This window comes from Siphateles boraxobius, unplaced genomic scaffold (assembly GCF_051911475.1).
Source record: "Siphateles boraxobius isolate OS27281-9 unplaced genomic scaffold, OSU_SipBor_1 92, whole genome shotgun sequence".
In the NCBI taxonomy this organism is placed as follows: domain Eukaryota; kingdom Metazoa; phylum Chordata; class Actinopteri; order Cypriniformes; family Leuciscidae; genus Siphateles; species Siphateles boraxobius.
The window spans coordinates 3,796,395-3,813,348 of record NW_027509222.1 but is presented as its reverse complement, the minus strand read 5'-3'; the positions used below and the strand labels follow the sequence as shown (position 1 = coordinate 3,813,348).

The 16,954-nt window shown below is 37.0% G+C and overlaps 1 protein-coding gene across 5 annotated transcripts in view; it reads right to left on the bottom strand.

The window, feature by feature from the left end:
* gabra1 (gamma-aminobutyric acid type A receptor subunit alpha1) overlaps nucleotides 1-10,501 on the bottom strand; it is a 43,730-nt gene extending 33,229 nt beyond the window's left edge. Inside the window, exons 1-3 of one of the 5 annotated variants that reach the window (XM_077224835.1) lie at nucleotides 10,370-10,501; nucleotides 7,467-7,567; nucleotides 4,348-4,454 (exon numbers count right to left, since the gene is read on the bottom strand). In XM_077224835.1, coding sequence (XP_077080950.1) covers nucleotides 4,348-4,454; nucleotides 7,467-7,546 — 187 coding nt within the window. In that variant the 5' untranslated portion in view covers nucleotides 7,547-7,567; nucleotides 10,370-10,501. Of the gene's footprint in view, nucleotides 1-4,347; nucleotides 4,455-7,466; nucleotides 7,568-8,746; nucleotides 8,869-9,029; nucleotides 9,664-9,777 lie in introns of those variants that run through there. The other 4 variants (XM_077224833.1, XM_077224834.1, XM_077224831.1 and 1 more) reach the window with 4 other exon arrangements.
* Between the last annotated feature and the right edge of the window lie 6,453 nt (nucleotides 10,502-16,954).

Sequence of the window (16,954 nt, the reverse complement as noted above, 5' to 3'; positions counted from 1 at the left end):
TTAAACATATCTTTATTAGACATTAATAGTAAGTGATATATATATATATATATATATATATATATATATATATATATATATATATAAATATTAGTTTATAATTAATGGTTTATAAGCTGTAGTTAGATAATGCTTTGTTAACAATTTATTAACCTTAAAGTCCCCCTAAACTCAATAATTGTTTCCCTTAAAACTAATCTTTGATCACAAAAATGAAATTTAAAAGTTATTTCCTTGGAAAAAAAATTCTACATGTGTTAAAATAGTTTGAATGTAACTCTACACCCTTGCCTCATTTAGTATACGCGGTTCTATGAATATGCAAATGAGCCCCGCCTCCATTGAGAAGGAGAGGCAAACGATGCGAGAGAACAGGAGCAAATGCATCTATCGGCAGATAGTATTAAACGCTTCCCTGCATCAGGGAAAGATCACATCTCCAACAGGAGAATAAGAACTGTTCCAATTCCCTAATCCAACACCACTGCAATAGTCGGATGCAATACAAAGCTTACAAAGCTCAACCTCAACCACAACGCTTCGACATCTCATTATGCGTTCTGACAGAGAAGTTAAAGACAGCTCATTTACCTGATCTACCTATCTGAATAACACCTCCCCTTTTAAAAAGTGCAAAATATTTTAGCTCTTTAGTGGGGGGTGTATTTCTCCAATGCCGCTTTAACTTTAAATTTAAGAAATTTAACTTTCGCCCTCCCTGAACTTCTGCACCGTCTCAAGGGAGGATCTCCAGGACTTTATCTGGACACATCCCCTTGCCTTAATTGATGTCCTTCAATAAGTCCTGCAATGCAGTTTGGCGGGGCTTAGATGGCAAGGTGCGAGCCTTCCATGAGGATGCCACGCCAGGAGAGAGATAGCTCGCAATTGTCTTGACACCTCATCGTGGAGATCAGGAAGAAAAAGAAGGTTCATGGGAGGAAAGCGTTATGTCCTGGGAGGAATTGCTCATCTAATCTGCCTGGAGCACATTCCTCCTTTTCTCTGGGCTCACGGGCACACTTAAAACATCCATCTCAACTCCGTCACGTCTAACCAAAGTCCCTTTCGAGAAAAGTCTGTTCACTTGGCGGCCATATTTGCAATACCTACGGGCTGCAATTTCAGGCATTCAAGACTTGAATCCTGACATCTCAAAAACTGCTTGCCGAACTCACAACTAAATAACATATTTCAAATCAGCAACAAAATCTGACATGAACTGTCCCATAAATGTTGTTTCTTATGCTTGAAAAAATCTTAATTTTTAGGCAAGACCAGCCAATGAGATTGTGCAGTCCTAAGTGTGAGTCTTCTAACGGCAGCTGTAGTGACGCAATGGCTTTGCCAATCAGAAATTGTCTCTTTTACTTAGAAGGCAGGACGTATTCTACCATATTGCGCATTGCAATTTCTCCAATTCATAAGTAATAGAATTGAAATGTCCTTCTAGTCTTTGGTCTAACTCATTGCGCAGTGGATAAGACACATGCCTTTGGTGTGAGAGACCCGGGTTCGAATCCACTGTGAGACACCAATGTGTCCCTGAGCAAGACACTTAACCCCTAGTTGCTCCAATCGCAACTTAACCCCTAGTTGCTGGCGTGCGACCTCTGAAATATAGCAATTGTAAGTCGCTTTGGATAAAAGCGTCAGCTAAATGAATAAATGTAAATGTAAAATGTAAATGTCTCTGGCAGATCGGAAGAAGCAGACAAACGAGCTTCCAGATCAGGCATGAGAGTGGCTAAGTTAGTGGGTGAAGTTTGAGAAAGGGATAGACCCATCTTTAACTCCTCCGCCAGTTCCAATTCCAAAACCCATGACCTAAGTCACTGCGCCGCCTCAGCACGGGAACCACGGGGTGCAGACACCTGGCTCTTATCCCCCTTAAAGAAAGCCAGGTGGAAGTAGAGCTTCATCATGTAAAACAGTCACAGTGAACACAGCCAGACCTCTTTGAGAGCTGACCGTGCATATGCTCCACTCCAAGACATGACACACATCTCATGTGTATCCTCTACTTGTAATGAAACGAGGTCAGGGCATGATACATTTTCTAACCCACTTTTTCTTTTCATGCTGCATGATACTTTTCAAACACAGAGAGAAACACGGGTTCAGATTTCACATGTACACACTCATACAAAGTGGCTTCCTGAAGACAAAAAAGCTGATGACATTTTCTTCTGGCACCCTCTTATAGCCTGTTGGTGTGCCTGTGATGTCACCCAACTGCCGTAGTCAATCAAAATGGGCATGTATTCACACGTGTTTTAGAAACCGGTACATGTGGAGTGTTCCCACATATCATAAACACCATGACGCAGCGTCGAAGTTCCACTTCGGAACATTGTGGTTATCATCTAAGATAAATTAAACTATTCCTATTTTATTTCGGTTTTCTGTTTCCGAAATTGCAAAACAGTTATATAGAATCTACATCTATAAAAAAATCTTTTGATAATCTGTTAATGGATTAATAATAGTATTATAATAGTATTAAACTGAACAAGAAGACATGCAAATGAAACATTTGATAGTAATGGCATAATGAAAGGCAGTTACTGTGAATGAAAGATTTACATAGATGAAACACTTATATGTAGTAAAAATTATACTTTTTATAGATTTAGACATTATAGAAAATGTTGAAATGCTTGGTGAAAAAAACAAATAATGAATTCTATCGAATAATGGGAGAAATATTCGGCAGCCACAGAGAGTCCTCATGTTTGCTGGATAACAGCTGAGACAGGGGATAGCACAAAATGATACATTAACCTCTAACATCACTACGCAATAACGAGTGTGTGAAGTGTTAACTGAATAAAATGAGCACTGCACGATCACAGATAATAGCCATGAGTAATATAAACTAAAATACTACATCATACACATTTTCTACTACCTGATATGTCTATTTAAATGTTTTAAACCTTGTTCAATAAGACACATGATATGTTTCTTTGTCTCACTCACTTCCGGTAATGGCCAGCATTTATGTACTCTTTAAGCCATTAATCTGTAAAGATTTGCATTTAAATTACAATTTTCTTTTATTTAACATTTATTATTATTGTTTTAACTAGAAGACATTTATATATTTATTTATCGTGATCGGGAAAACTAAACAGAACAGAACCAACATGAATGTATTGCAGATATCATTAATTCAATATTTTAAAGTACAACATTATTCAAGAATTTATTTTGATTCAAGGGGAATCAGAATGTCAAACCCTGACTGACGAGAGGTGGGGGAGTGTGTTGGGTAATCTGCTCCTGAAACTGATAATACTGAAGAGCTTATATATGTATACAGTGATAGGCGTCATATTCTTATAGGTAGACCTGTATCAGCTGAGAGTCACTGATGCGAGCTTGCTTAACTTGACCTGCAAGAACTGATGCTACGCCAATTTTTTTTTAAATATATATATATTTTTTTTATGAGTTATACAAGGCATATTTGTTAATTGATAACTATGAAGGGAACAGAAATTCAAACAGTCTTATCAAGTAATTTAACAAAATCCGGTTAAAGCTCTGCCTACGTCTAGGTTTTATCCGGATACAGATACAAATAATGGGTTCACTGCACACCCCTAGTATAAAGGAAATATGTGCCACTTTAAAAAGTCTCTTACCATGATTTAATTGTGATGGAAAAATGCATTTGGCAAGTAAATAAAATTGAGCTACTGGCCAGTGAAATTTTTAGGTGTTTTTGGTGCAATAAAAAACTTAGAAAAGCGTCCATGGTTTAATCCAAATAAAATAATAACAGCGTGACCCTCTGTCATGGGTAGCATGTACCTAAATCCAAAGATTAGATGTGTGACGCAGAATGATGATGAAACAAGAAACTTTAATAAACACGGAGAACGATATCACACTACACATCTAACACCAACTTTAACGTGGAACAGAGATACAAGAAAACAGAAGACTTAAATACACATAGATAATTAAAGAAACAGATAACAGGTGTGTAACTAATCAAACCATGGAACAAACTAGAAACAAGAACTCAAGCAAACAGGAACAGGGAGAACCATGAAAAAAAAAAAAAAACGGAACATGACAATGAAACTATTAAACTAAACAAGTCAAGATCATGACACCCTCGCTGACTTGAGTGCATCAAATCAGAGAGATACAAATAGCCTGGACATAAATGGTGAATAGTATGTGTTTGTGGAAACTTTTTCCTCTGGACTACATTTACCACCAGAAGTTTATCTGGAAAGCCATTTTCTTTTTACCGTTAAAACCAAAGAACTCCCATAAGGCTGAAAACTGGGACACATGTGTATAAAGCATTAGTGAAACTTCTGTACCTACCTCCTAGACCAGGCCTAAGACGGTTGTCATAGCCATCGAGGAGGCTGTCCAGAATCCTGGTGAAAACTGTGGTGTTGTCTTTCTGCTCATCTGCATTCGGATTGGAGCTGACAATGCAAAACAGCAGATGTTTAATTCAAAACCCAACAAAAGCAATAATCAAAGGCAAAGGGTGGCGGTCTGTTGTGTAAAATCAGACACCCTCCTCGGGGTAATTCTCAAACATCCAGTCTGTTTAAAGAGAATTTGCAATGTATTAGCCTGAAGACAAAAAACAAGTCTCATTCCATCTTAGGAGAAAAGGGGTATATTCAGAGGAACAATGCATTATTAATTAGCTAAAATACTGTTTTATATGCAAATATCCATGTGGATATTCTGAGTTCTGGCATCATGAAGCCAAATGTTAAAAAGACACACTTATGACTGCAAAAATAATGAACTCAGTTAACATCTTTGCACATAAGTATTTCAGACAAATGATTATAAGAAAAATGCAGTGTATTCATATAGTGTAAAATGGTATTTTATGATTAAGAGCTTGTAAGGATGGTGACCAATTTGTCATCCCCTAAAAACTATCACCGGTGGCCGTTCATACGTAATTGCTTGCTTTTTTGGTAATCATTGACATTCTTTTCCTGCTAAAAGGTACTGGGCGACAAGTGCGGCAGCAGATTCAATCACACTGTTTGATGTTTTAAAAATTAGCTTGCATGGAAACAGATTTCAAGGAGAGGATGAGGTCATCACGATTAGTTAGCAAGGACCACGGACCACGGTGTTTTGACATGGCGAAGATAGAGGGAGAGAGCTCGACAGAAAGAAAGAAACAGAGTCCCCAAAAAAGGGAGACATCACACGCATTGTAATGCAGGTTATCCTTGTATCCCTTTTTTCATATCTGTTATTGTACGTAATTTCACTAGGAATATTCTATTTAACCTACATAGACAAATGACAACTACCGATTCAAAGCAGTTAAATAAAATTAGCTGAGAAGAAGAGTGCACACGTCGTGTACTTATTTTAATGTTCTCATCTCAAGCAGTCTCCCTGCAGAATTTCCGTTGTCACAAAGAACGCATGTTATGAGGTCTATGAGGTTTAAAAGTCTGAACTTTGAAAGTCTGAACAGTGTCACTTTGAAAATCTGGGATTTTAACTGTTTTCAACGAAACGTTATGATTGGCAATGACTGGTCAATACTGACCATTTTAATTTCTATTTCATTGCTTCAATTACAGCAAACATTTTAAAATCATGCTGGTTTATACAAACTTGCAGACTCGAGCAGTATTCTCTCAATATTTTGGTATTACATTCTGATTATTTTCTCCTGTGTTCATTTATTCGGTCACATTTTATTTGAAGGTGACACAGTTACATTGTACTTACTCACATAAGTGCTGAGTAATATTAATTAACTACATGTACTTACCATACAGTTAGGGTTATGGTTTGGTTTAGGGTTAGTTACTTGTAATAATGCATAATTTACTGTTATTACTATAATAAGAACATGTAATAACATGTAACCATGTCACCTAAAATAATGTGTTAACCTTAATCTATTATAAAAATGCAAAATAGAGATTTTTTTTTTTCACAAGTGGTCTCACAACTTTGGAGCTCATTGAATTCAACAACAGACTGCCACAAAAACAACGAGAATAATAAAATGAGAATACTTCCACCCTTCCCCCATCGGCGCAGAGAGACATACACGCACATGCACACAGACTCTGTGAGCGACACTGAAAAGGGGTCATGAGAGGAAAACGTAGTCTCATATATTACGCATACAACACTCACAGCATGCTGGTAATGTCAGCCTGACCTAAAATTACATATTTTGTTTTTTCTGTTAATAATAATAATAATAATAATAATAATAATAATAATAATAATAATAATAATAATAATAATATTAACAATTATATTAGAATGCACAAAATTCAGAGTCAGAGAAAAATCGCAGCAGACTACTATGTGTGTGTGTGTGTGTGTATATATATATATATATATATATATATATATATCTTCAAGTACCTATATATATATATATATATATATATATATATATATATATATATATATAGGTACATTTGGTGGTAATTGTTTGAATGAAAAAAACATGCAGTGATGAATAACACAATATAAAATCCATGTGCTTATGAGCAGAAAACAGATCTCCATTAAACATTGTACAGCAACCCCATCTACAGGTCATATAGACAGCAACAGTGCTCTCTGCTCTCACACACAGCTTACAAATAAGACATTGTATGCCTATGGCATTTTTAAAGTATTGCTCTTAAATATTAATGGGAATGAATACAATACTGTGACTGTCACCTGCATAAACGTATAACATATATCTAAAGCAAGCAAAATGTGGCATGACATTTGTGTTGCAATGATTATTTTGCAATCATGATTACTGATCTGTGCAAAATGTGGAATTACATGCATCATTAAAACACTGTTTTTGTTGTCGTTGTTTTTTCTAAACGGCAGCATCATTCTCTGCTAATAGCACAGAAAAATCCAAGCTGCATTGATAAAAAAAACGTAACAGTCATCAGTTAAAATCACACTTCAAATTTTAAATTTAAAAAAAAAACTCAAATCAGATCCAACAGGACGTATACTCTCTGAAGCCACATCCTCCCAGAGGGGGAAAAAAGTTTGATTACAAACCTCTGCATTTATCCTCAATATTTAAAGAAACTTTAAAACAAATCTATTCTACTTTATGTTTTTGTCTTGTTCCAATTAAATAAACTAATTCAGTGATATTGCTTATGGATGATGGACTCACACATAATCTTGTTTTCTTACTTCACAATGTATGTAAGAAAAAAAATCACTTATAAATGAATAACACACCATGAGCCACGCAGTAAACAGTAAAAGCAAGTAACAGTAGAATGAATATATTAATGAAAGCTTCATTAGCATAACATCGTCTTTGAAGTCGGAGGTTCTGATCATTGGTCCAAGTTAACATCATAGGTTTAGATCAAAGACCTAGATTTAGATCAAAGTCATTACATATAAAAAAAAACATTACTGTAACTACAGCGAAGAGAGTGATCAGCAAAAGTAGAGAATACCTTTTTCCAGCCAGAACACTGGTCACCAGTAAACAGGCCCAAATCCAAAGCCAAGCTGCTCCCCTTCCACCCCACATCATTCTCCAAAGGATGAATCCTCACTAAAGAAGAGAAAATACAAAGTTACGGTAATAATCTGCTTCATGAAAAAAATAGCTTTGTGATTATATGGAGTGCATCAATTTTCATTTGGAACATGATTCAAAATCTGATTAAACTTGAAGATTAAACAAAAAAAATTTTCTTTAGCGTAACTCACAGTTAACAATCAAAGTATGTCTATGGACAGCAATTTTGTTATGTGATTTGTTGATTCACAATAAGGTAATTTGAGATGCTGCATATAACATTATCTGGTAACACTTTACAATAAGGTTTCATTAGTTAACATTAGTTTACTAACATGTACTAACAATGAACAAAACATTTGTCTAAGTATTTATTAATCTTTGTTAATTTTAGTGAATAAAAATACAGTTGTTCATTGTTTGCTCATGTTAACAAATACAACCTTTGATTTTAATAATGTATTAGTAAATGTTGAAATTAACATTACTTTAGATTAATAAATGCTGTAGAAGTATTATTCATTCTTAATACATGTTAACCCAACGTAGTAACTAATGTTAACTAATGAAACCTTAAGTCTACCAATTATCTAAAAGCAAATCCTTTAATTGCACAATACACTTTATGGTAGTTTAACAAGTACTGAAAAAAATGTTCATATTTCCTCGTTTGAACCATCAAGATCTAATGTAAAGCCTGAGCATATTCATAAATACTGCGCGTTCATGTGAATTGGTGCTTCGTGGTGGTCCAAGCCCCCGTTACAGTTTATGTATAGTGTAGATTAATACTACAGCAAGTATATGCATTATCAGGATTATGATTAAATAAATATCAAAGTTGTGGATGGCAAAATACGACAGTCATTCCGCATATGACAAAGCCACAAGCCATCTTGCAAATACTAAATGTTTAATCGCACTTACACCTTTTAGACTATTATTTTGTGCTCATACACAAATAAGTCTGTGCATCATATGAACAGAGTTCTATACATAGGCTATACAATATAGGCAAGAGCAGTGTGCTTTCATTCCGACGGTCGGCGCTACGCATTAACGCAAATCATTACACACACGATCGGTGCTCTAATCCTACATAAACATCATTCAAAATGATTTACAGCTTAATGCAAAAACCGTGATCACACGCCGAGGCACTTCCATGATGCACACATTAAAATTGTACGTGATATATCTGGGCAAAATTACCTGACTTCACATGGATTCTAATGCGTACACAGTCCATAACATTCACACTTTTAGTGTTCTGTCGCGAGAGTGCATCGTCAAAAGCATGTCTTTCAAGGTATCTCAGAATTAGTATTGGGCGTGCGCCACGGGGTTCTTCCTAAACGTGTAGTAATTCAATTGGAGTAATTAAGCAAACAGTGCACTACTATAGCCAAGTTCGCAGCAAACATGCACACCACAAGCATCATACATATAAAAGTAGCTCATAATCAATTTTAGATTTCCAGGAACATGGCACTACCTTTTAATGCCGTCGTGATCCCCCAACCACTGGTTTTTACAATTTCCAAGACACAACCATCAAGTCATATAGGCTACACTTACGTCAAATAGATTGCACCTTATCTTCAAACTTTTGCAAACGTCTTTTATGTCTGGATGCGAGGAGATGATGCTCTGAGATGCGAGCTGTTCTGAATTTGAGCTCGAGGCTGCTGCTACTGCTGCTGATGATGATGATGCTGCTGAGCGCGCGCAGCTCTCGCGCACTCTTCATCGAAACTCTTCCCGGTTTACAGCAAATTAGTCATCTACCAGACCCAAATCCACAACAATAACGCTTTACTATAACAGAGCAGCAACTGAGCTATGTCCCTGAAATGAGATCACTTGAGTACATGGCGATTGTGTTACAGAATGGAAGGTACCAATCTCACATCGAAAGACAATTCCGTCCTATTTTTATATGCAGCACAATTTCACTTGCACTGCTGTCGACTTAATCGCTTTCAGTGGTTGGGGATCAAATCCTCTTACATTTTACCCGGATTTCGCCTCTTTCTCGCTCTCTTTCATTGCGTTGGAACAATAAGACAAAGCGCATCATCTCCATCACAATTAGCATGCTATTAATTATTACACCAACGATATTGAGCACTGCCACGTAAAAGGCATGTCAGACATGCATGCAAAAATATGCATGCCAAACCGCAGTGCATGCATAGCCTATGCATACACCCAAAATAAAGTGGAATGCATGCATTTCTCACCGAAAAATCCCGATGACTCGAATCTCTCCCAAAAAATTCACCTCGAAGCAATCTCTACAAACCCTCTTCTCACTGACTCATCCACCGCCTGGAATATTGCACTGATATTTTTAAACAAGCGCTTAAGGAAGATCCGCAGTCCTTACAGCGCATCTGCAGAGGAGCTTTTTCGATAATTTGCGTAGTGAGCACACAAACTAAAAGCCGGAGGGTGTTTTAAACGTGACATTAACGAGGAAAATAGCGCATCTTATTAGAGGCCACGTCGCGAGCTTCCATTTCAGTCTGCAGAGTGTTAGAGAGCGATGATGGTACGGATTGAAACATTAAGAAAGCATTCATACAAACTCCACAGCGTCTTGACGTTCATGTACATGTGAATGTTCATGCATGCGCGAGACAGGATTTAGCTCAATAAACGATGAGTAGTAGCTCGCGCTCGCTGTCATTAGCAGACTATAGTTCAACTTTACCCTGATGCAATGAGAGCAACAGCTGCAACGCAAACAATTCTAGTTTTAAAGTTTTAAACAGAATGTCAGTTTATAATGTCTTGTATCTTAAAGTCACCGTGTTTCCATCCTGGGAATACCTGAGCATGGAAGTCGGATCTCGCGTCTCACGTTTCGCACGTGACTGTGCAGACGGTGTCATGTGCATCAGGAAAGTTTTTATTTGCTGAGCGAGCGTACCCTTCATCTAAAAAGTAACTCATAAATGATTCACATTTAGAGAGTGGCATTACTTCTAATGCATGATCCGTATGACTTTGCGCGTTTCGCTTCAGCACCACGGACAGTAACGAGACAACAGACAGCTTTAAATAGCTCTCCAGATGAGGTTTCTTACAGCAAGCACGTGCACTTGGATGGTGTTTTACAGCTGAGGTTTACTTGATGAAACCTCTGAATCACTGATTAAGCATGATATTGGATATAGGCTAAGTCATCATGTTGTTTCCAAATAAATAGAAAAATGAAAATGTCAATCATTTTATTAATACTACAGACCATGGTTGCATGTAATGTTGTTGTCAAGACCAAACCGAGACCAAATCCAGACCAAGACCAGTGTGTGTTCAGATAAGACAAGACCTAAACCAAGGCAGGGCGAGAGACGCAAGACCGAGTCAAGACCAAGACCAGACCAGCACTCCTCAAATTCATCTGAAAAATCCACATTTACTGCCTGATAAATGTTTTATATTTTGTCAATAAAAACAATTAGTATAAAAAGACACTATAGAGCTGTTAATCAAATTAAATCATGCAGATGTCGCATAGAAGTAGCATTTGAATTGGTAAACTTACTGCATAAATAATGCTGAGATTGTTTTAAACATATTTTCTTGTTTGTTTTTGAACCTAGTAAAAAATCAATATCACATTTGCAACCATGCTCATATTGGTGAAAACAGCTCTCTTGCTCTTGTGATATTGTTTAATTGTACCATATGTTATACAGTAATATACAAAACAAGATCTTGTACAAGTTGAATTTTGTGGGCATTTGTATTAATTTTGGTGACATTTTTGCACAAACCAAATTAGAAATAAGTTATTGATTGCATCTGAAGAAGGAAGTTTTATATCCAATCTCCATGAATGATGTTTACAAATCAATCAGATAATGCACGGGAAATTTAATGATATCCATGCAGTTGTAGTCTTGAGTGGTCTTGAAATAAAATCCCAAATCCTCCTAGTACAAATGCGGTTCGAGACCGAGACAAGACTAAGATCTTCAAAAAAATGTTTGAGAGACCAAGACCGGTCTTCAGTACACTCAAGAACACTAGTTGCATGCGCATCCTTTTCCGTGCAAGGCCAGTATTTTGGTTAAAAATGCTCCACAGACATGGTATTCACTATAAGTAAAATATATTCTATTAACATATTGATTAAAATATAGTCATTACATGTAGTGTATAATATGAGACCCCCCTGCCAGTGTATCTTTCTGAATCACCTAGACTAATCTGTATTTTGTTATCTTTAATTGTAATCTCATCCCAGATGTTTCTGTTTATATACAGTATAGAATCTTTTATAGATGTTAAAAACTTACTAATTTAGGGATATAACCTGTACTCATAGACAGTTCTAAAAGGGTGCGCATTAACAGCTAAGGGTCGTGGATGATAGGTGCATGCACATTTGTTGTAATGTGTTACCATTTGTCACCGTGAGCAACGCCATCTCATGTGCTGTTCATGTTTTGTAATTTCAGGTAAGAAATCATTTCAAAGACATGCACAAACTGTTGTTACAGCGGTGATTCGCTCAATATAGTGTTAATCAGATCAACCCGTAATTATACAGTATGTGAGAAGGTGTCTGTGATATTGATGCACTCTGTCTTTAAGACGAAAACAGAAATGTGCTTGGTTGTTAATGTATATATTGTGAAGTTTATAGTGTCAGTTAGACATGAATGGATCAAAGGAAATATTAAAGTTAATCGAGGTGATAGATGCATGCGCATTTGTTGTAATGTGTTACCATGTGCCTGTGTGAGCAACGCCATCTGATGTGCTGTTCGTATTTTGTAATTTCAGTTTCAGTGTGAGACAGTAAAGAACCTTGATTCCTGGAGTTAGTGTTATTCCTCGAGTGTGTTACACAAAAATAGGTGCATTGTTAGCATTTTCAGACAAATGTTATTTTTCTTTATATAGTAATTTTAGACAGTAATTGAATCATCTCAATTCTCATTCATGTCTTTAACATTTTTTCAATACTTCGACTTTTTGCAACTATCCGTCCATAATATTACCCAGAATTACATGTTTAGATATAAATTAATGTTCAGCTACAGTGGATATTAAGAAAAAAGGTTCTGACCTGGGCCTAATGTCATTAATCATTCCTAAGTGCATTCTTGAGTTCTCATTTTACATTCATTGTACAATCTTTGACTGGCCGGTAAACTCACTAGCTACGTTTACATGGACACCTTTTGACTCAATCAGATCGATTAAGGTGTTTACATTAAGGTTTTTTAGTCCGATTGAGCCGTCAATCTGATTATAAGGGTCCATGTAAACGCAGCTACTGTTGAAGCTGATTTTGTGAATATATTTCTAATTAATGTATCTCAAATACAAAGCAATGTGCCACCTAAATGCTATTTTAACGTCACAGTTGTGCATATTGTACATATGATCAAAATCAATATATTGCTACATATTTTAACACATCCTTCCTACCACCAGAAACCTTTGTCCTTAAAGACCTTGAAGAATGAAGAAAACAAACAAGGCTGGGACATCCTTCAAGCGCAGTATGCCAACAAAATATGCCAACTGTCTCCATTTTTGGATTGTACTTAACTGTCAGGCTGTGCATCTATGGAGGGGTGGGTTATGTAACAGTGATTACAAGCTCGGGATTTAGTAAACCACTGCACATATTAATACTTCTCAGGCCATCTGTTTCACCTCTTGCTTGCCTTCTTTAATGTTTAATATTCTTTAATACACATTAAAGGGGACCAATTATGCACATTTTTGATACAATTTTTGTTTGAACACAAGTCTGTGTCGGCAGTGTGTACACAATCACCCTGTAATGGTAAAAATCCACCCACTCTTCTTTTTTTAATCCCTATGAATTACAAGCAGTGTCTCAGAACAAGTCGTTTGCAGATTGTAGCTTTTGTGATTTCACAAATGCTTAGGCCCCGCCCACAACTCCTGTCGGACTCTGCCCTATTAGCATAGACCATGCCCTCAGTGAGCTGTACACAGTCTGCCATGTTTATCTCCTCGCAAGAGCATTTAACAGCAGCATTCAATTAAGAAATTTATTCTTATTAAATCTAGTACAGTCAATTCAACAAGTGCAGTGAGTAATTTTCTGTTTTTCTTTTGTTGTTTGTCATATTAACAGCATATATAGCAGTAGGTACTGTATATTATGCTGCTTTTACTTCAATACACAGATCTAATATACACATGTGATTTTTCTATTTTCTAGCTGTTTACGTTCACAGACATAACCGAGTGTTTTTATGTGAACTGTTTTAAAAATATATATATATAACCTTGTGTGTATTTGTAAGACGTGAAAGAGGACTTAGTTTAATACTCATGGGACGCGCCACCGGACAGCCAGCTTTCTGTGTGCGTGCTTCAGATGTGTGCATTCACAAAATGGTATATCAGAAGTATAGACTGATAAGGCTTTAAAACCCATGCAGATAATATGATGATGAAGAACTGAAATGTCTCGTGACCGTGACCCACGACCGCAATAGTGATGATAATTAAAACTAAACAGATGTTTTGTTAGTTTTTGGCAGAATATCCCAGGCACAAGCTGTACAGGCTCTGCCCTCTTCTGGAAACATGGGTGGGGAGCAGCAGCTTATTTGCATTTAAAGACACATGCACAAAAACATCATGTTTTTCCTTCCACTCAAAAATGGGTATACAACATGGTATAATAAATGATCTGATGGTTATTTTGAGCTTTAACTTGCTGACACATTCTGGGGACACCTGAGGCTTACATTACATGCCCTTTAAACAGTTGTCAGTGTTGGTCTAAATAGGTAAATGTTAATAATATTAAGTTAAAAAACACATCACAGAATACCAAAGTTTCAAAAAGTTTAAGCTTGTTCAAGAGAAAAGTAAATGTATGATTCCAAATTCTGAGTCATGATTGTGTCACTAGAATTGGCCTGAGGCTATGACAGTAACTGTCAACCCACGCTTGAAATAGGTAGAGAAGGACGAATCTCAGATTATTCTCTCCTGTGAATGAAACGCTGGAAGAAGTGACATAATCAACACCTATGCGCCTCAACCGTTCGAGGCTGCCAGATTTTGTCACTATTTTGGGAGAACCGGCAACTAGGCTTCCTGGTTTCTGAAGCGCGAGATACAATGAGGTGCACATTTAATCACATGACAGGTAGAAAAAGTGTCAGCAGGTACAGATTTGCCTGCCAAACCAGATGTGAAAGTCATCCGTCAGGACACCAACACATGAAATTAATTCAGACACAAGATAGAGAAATAGGATAAAATATAGAATCTTGAGTCTTTGCTGCATATACAGTATACACACACACACACACACACACACACACACACACACACACACACACACACACACACACACACACACACACACACACACACACACACACACACACATATATATATTACTTTCTAAAGAAGTTACTATATGGATGATGGAATTAAATTGATAGGCTGACAGGCCCTGTCTAATACATATTTGACAATGAACATTATTCTAAAACTATGATGCTACTGTATAACCGTTATAATGAGTATTACTGTATATTAAGAGAAAAGAAAGTTATGGTGGAAAATGTTAAGATTTCAGTGCTGAAATGTTTTGCAATCCCTTCTGCAGAGATAATACTGCTGTGGAGCTCTACAAAGTGTGTTGAAAAAATAGCCAGCATAATTATGTTTCGAGATTTCCTTCACAAAGCATTGTAACCAGCTCAAAAATGAATTCAAAATGATGGTCAAAGTGAGAGACGTTTTTAACAAATATTCTACATATTATAATAAATATGTCTAATTCAGTGGTTCCCAGGCTTTTTCTATCGGACCCCCCTTTGGTTGAGAGAAAAATATTTTCTTGCACCCACATAAAGACACTCTGTGACATGACCTTGCTTGCAAAATCCTATAGGTGTAACGATTCACCTGTCTCCTCATCACTACACTTCACAATCCTTCCTGACTCCCACCTGCACACACTCCACCATCACCTACACCTGCAATCAATCACCCTCATCAGCTCTACTCCTTAAAAGCATGAATCACACGCACTATCATTGTCTAGTCTCAACTAGGACTCACCCAAGTTGTGGATGTTCCTTACCTGAGTCATCTCCTTATTTCTATACTCAGCGTTATAATGGTGTTGGGTGCTTGTGGTGCAACGTACCTGTATTCCTCTGCTTCATCTTCATAATCTTCTTCCTGGTTGTTGTCTATCAGCAATATAATTACCATTTACCTGTGTAGAATAAACTTGCTTATTGTTACTCACTACTTCTGTGAGTCTGTGTTTCCTGACAGAAGACCAGACGTAACCAATTGCAGCATGAGCATACCATGAGCATACTTCACCGCTTGATTGATCTGTTGTACTCCCTCACTCAAAATGTCCATCTAGATGAGGAGTATGCTGAGGAATTCCTGCAGCTCGCTTCTACAGTTTACCTGGAGGATGATATGCTCATGTTCATTTTCCATGGAAGTTTTGGACATGTGGGATGTGCATGGCTGCACATTAGAGCAATACATTCTATCTTCTGTGATTTAACACCAAAATGTGCTCCAGTCCTAGAATCAAATTTTTTCCCTAGACCAAGAGTTCGCTCCAGAGTCTACTCTAACCCATGAGTTAGCTCACAAGCCTCCTCACGCTCCAGAGTTCAGTCAAGATTCCGGTCTAGAATCTGCTCTCTTTACCTGAAACAGCTACCTCTGTATTCTTCTCCTTATCTCCAATCCTGCATGTCTTCAGTCTCCAGTTCTCCAACTCCCTGTAAGAGGAAATCATCTCCTCAGTTCTATACTTAGCATTATACTAGTGTGTTGGGTGCTTGTGGTGAAACATACCTGTGTTCTATTGCTTCATCTTCATCACTGTCTTCCTGATTGTTGTCTACCTGCAATGTACTTACCATTTACCTGTGTAGAATATACTTGCTTATTGTTCTTACTACTTCTGCGAGTCTGTGTTTCCTGACAGTAGAATTTATTTGAAACATTATAATCAATATAGTACTACAACAACTAAAAGCCGCAGTCTGCAGTTTTTCCCTTTTTGTCGCCATCTCTGTTCGAAATGTGCAATTGCAGTTATTCGCGGAATTATCAACTTTACGTGAGTTGTGCCTCGACACGGCACAGCTCGGATGAATCCAATGTTTGAGGAGAGTGTGCGGCTGTCAGTTGGCGTGCCGGTGTGGATACTGGCATTCAGAATCACAGATTATTCTTTTTGGAAGTATGACCAAAATTATAATTTTCACCGGAAAATGTCATCTGAACAAGTAAGTAACATCCACTTTTGTTCTGGTTCTGAACAACTAAGGGAAAAAAAATCATTGCAGTAAATCGCACTGATTAAATCTAACAATCGCTTATCATATCACATGAAACCGTGCAAATTATACTTTG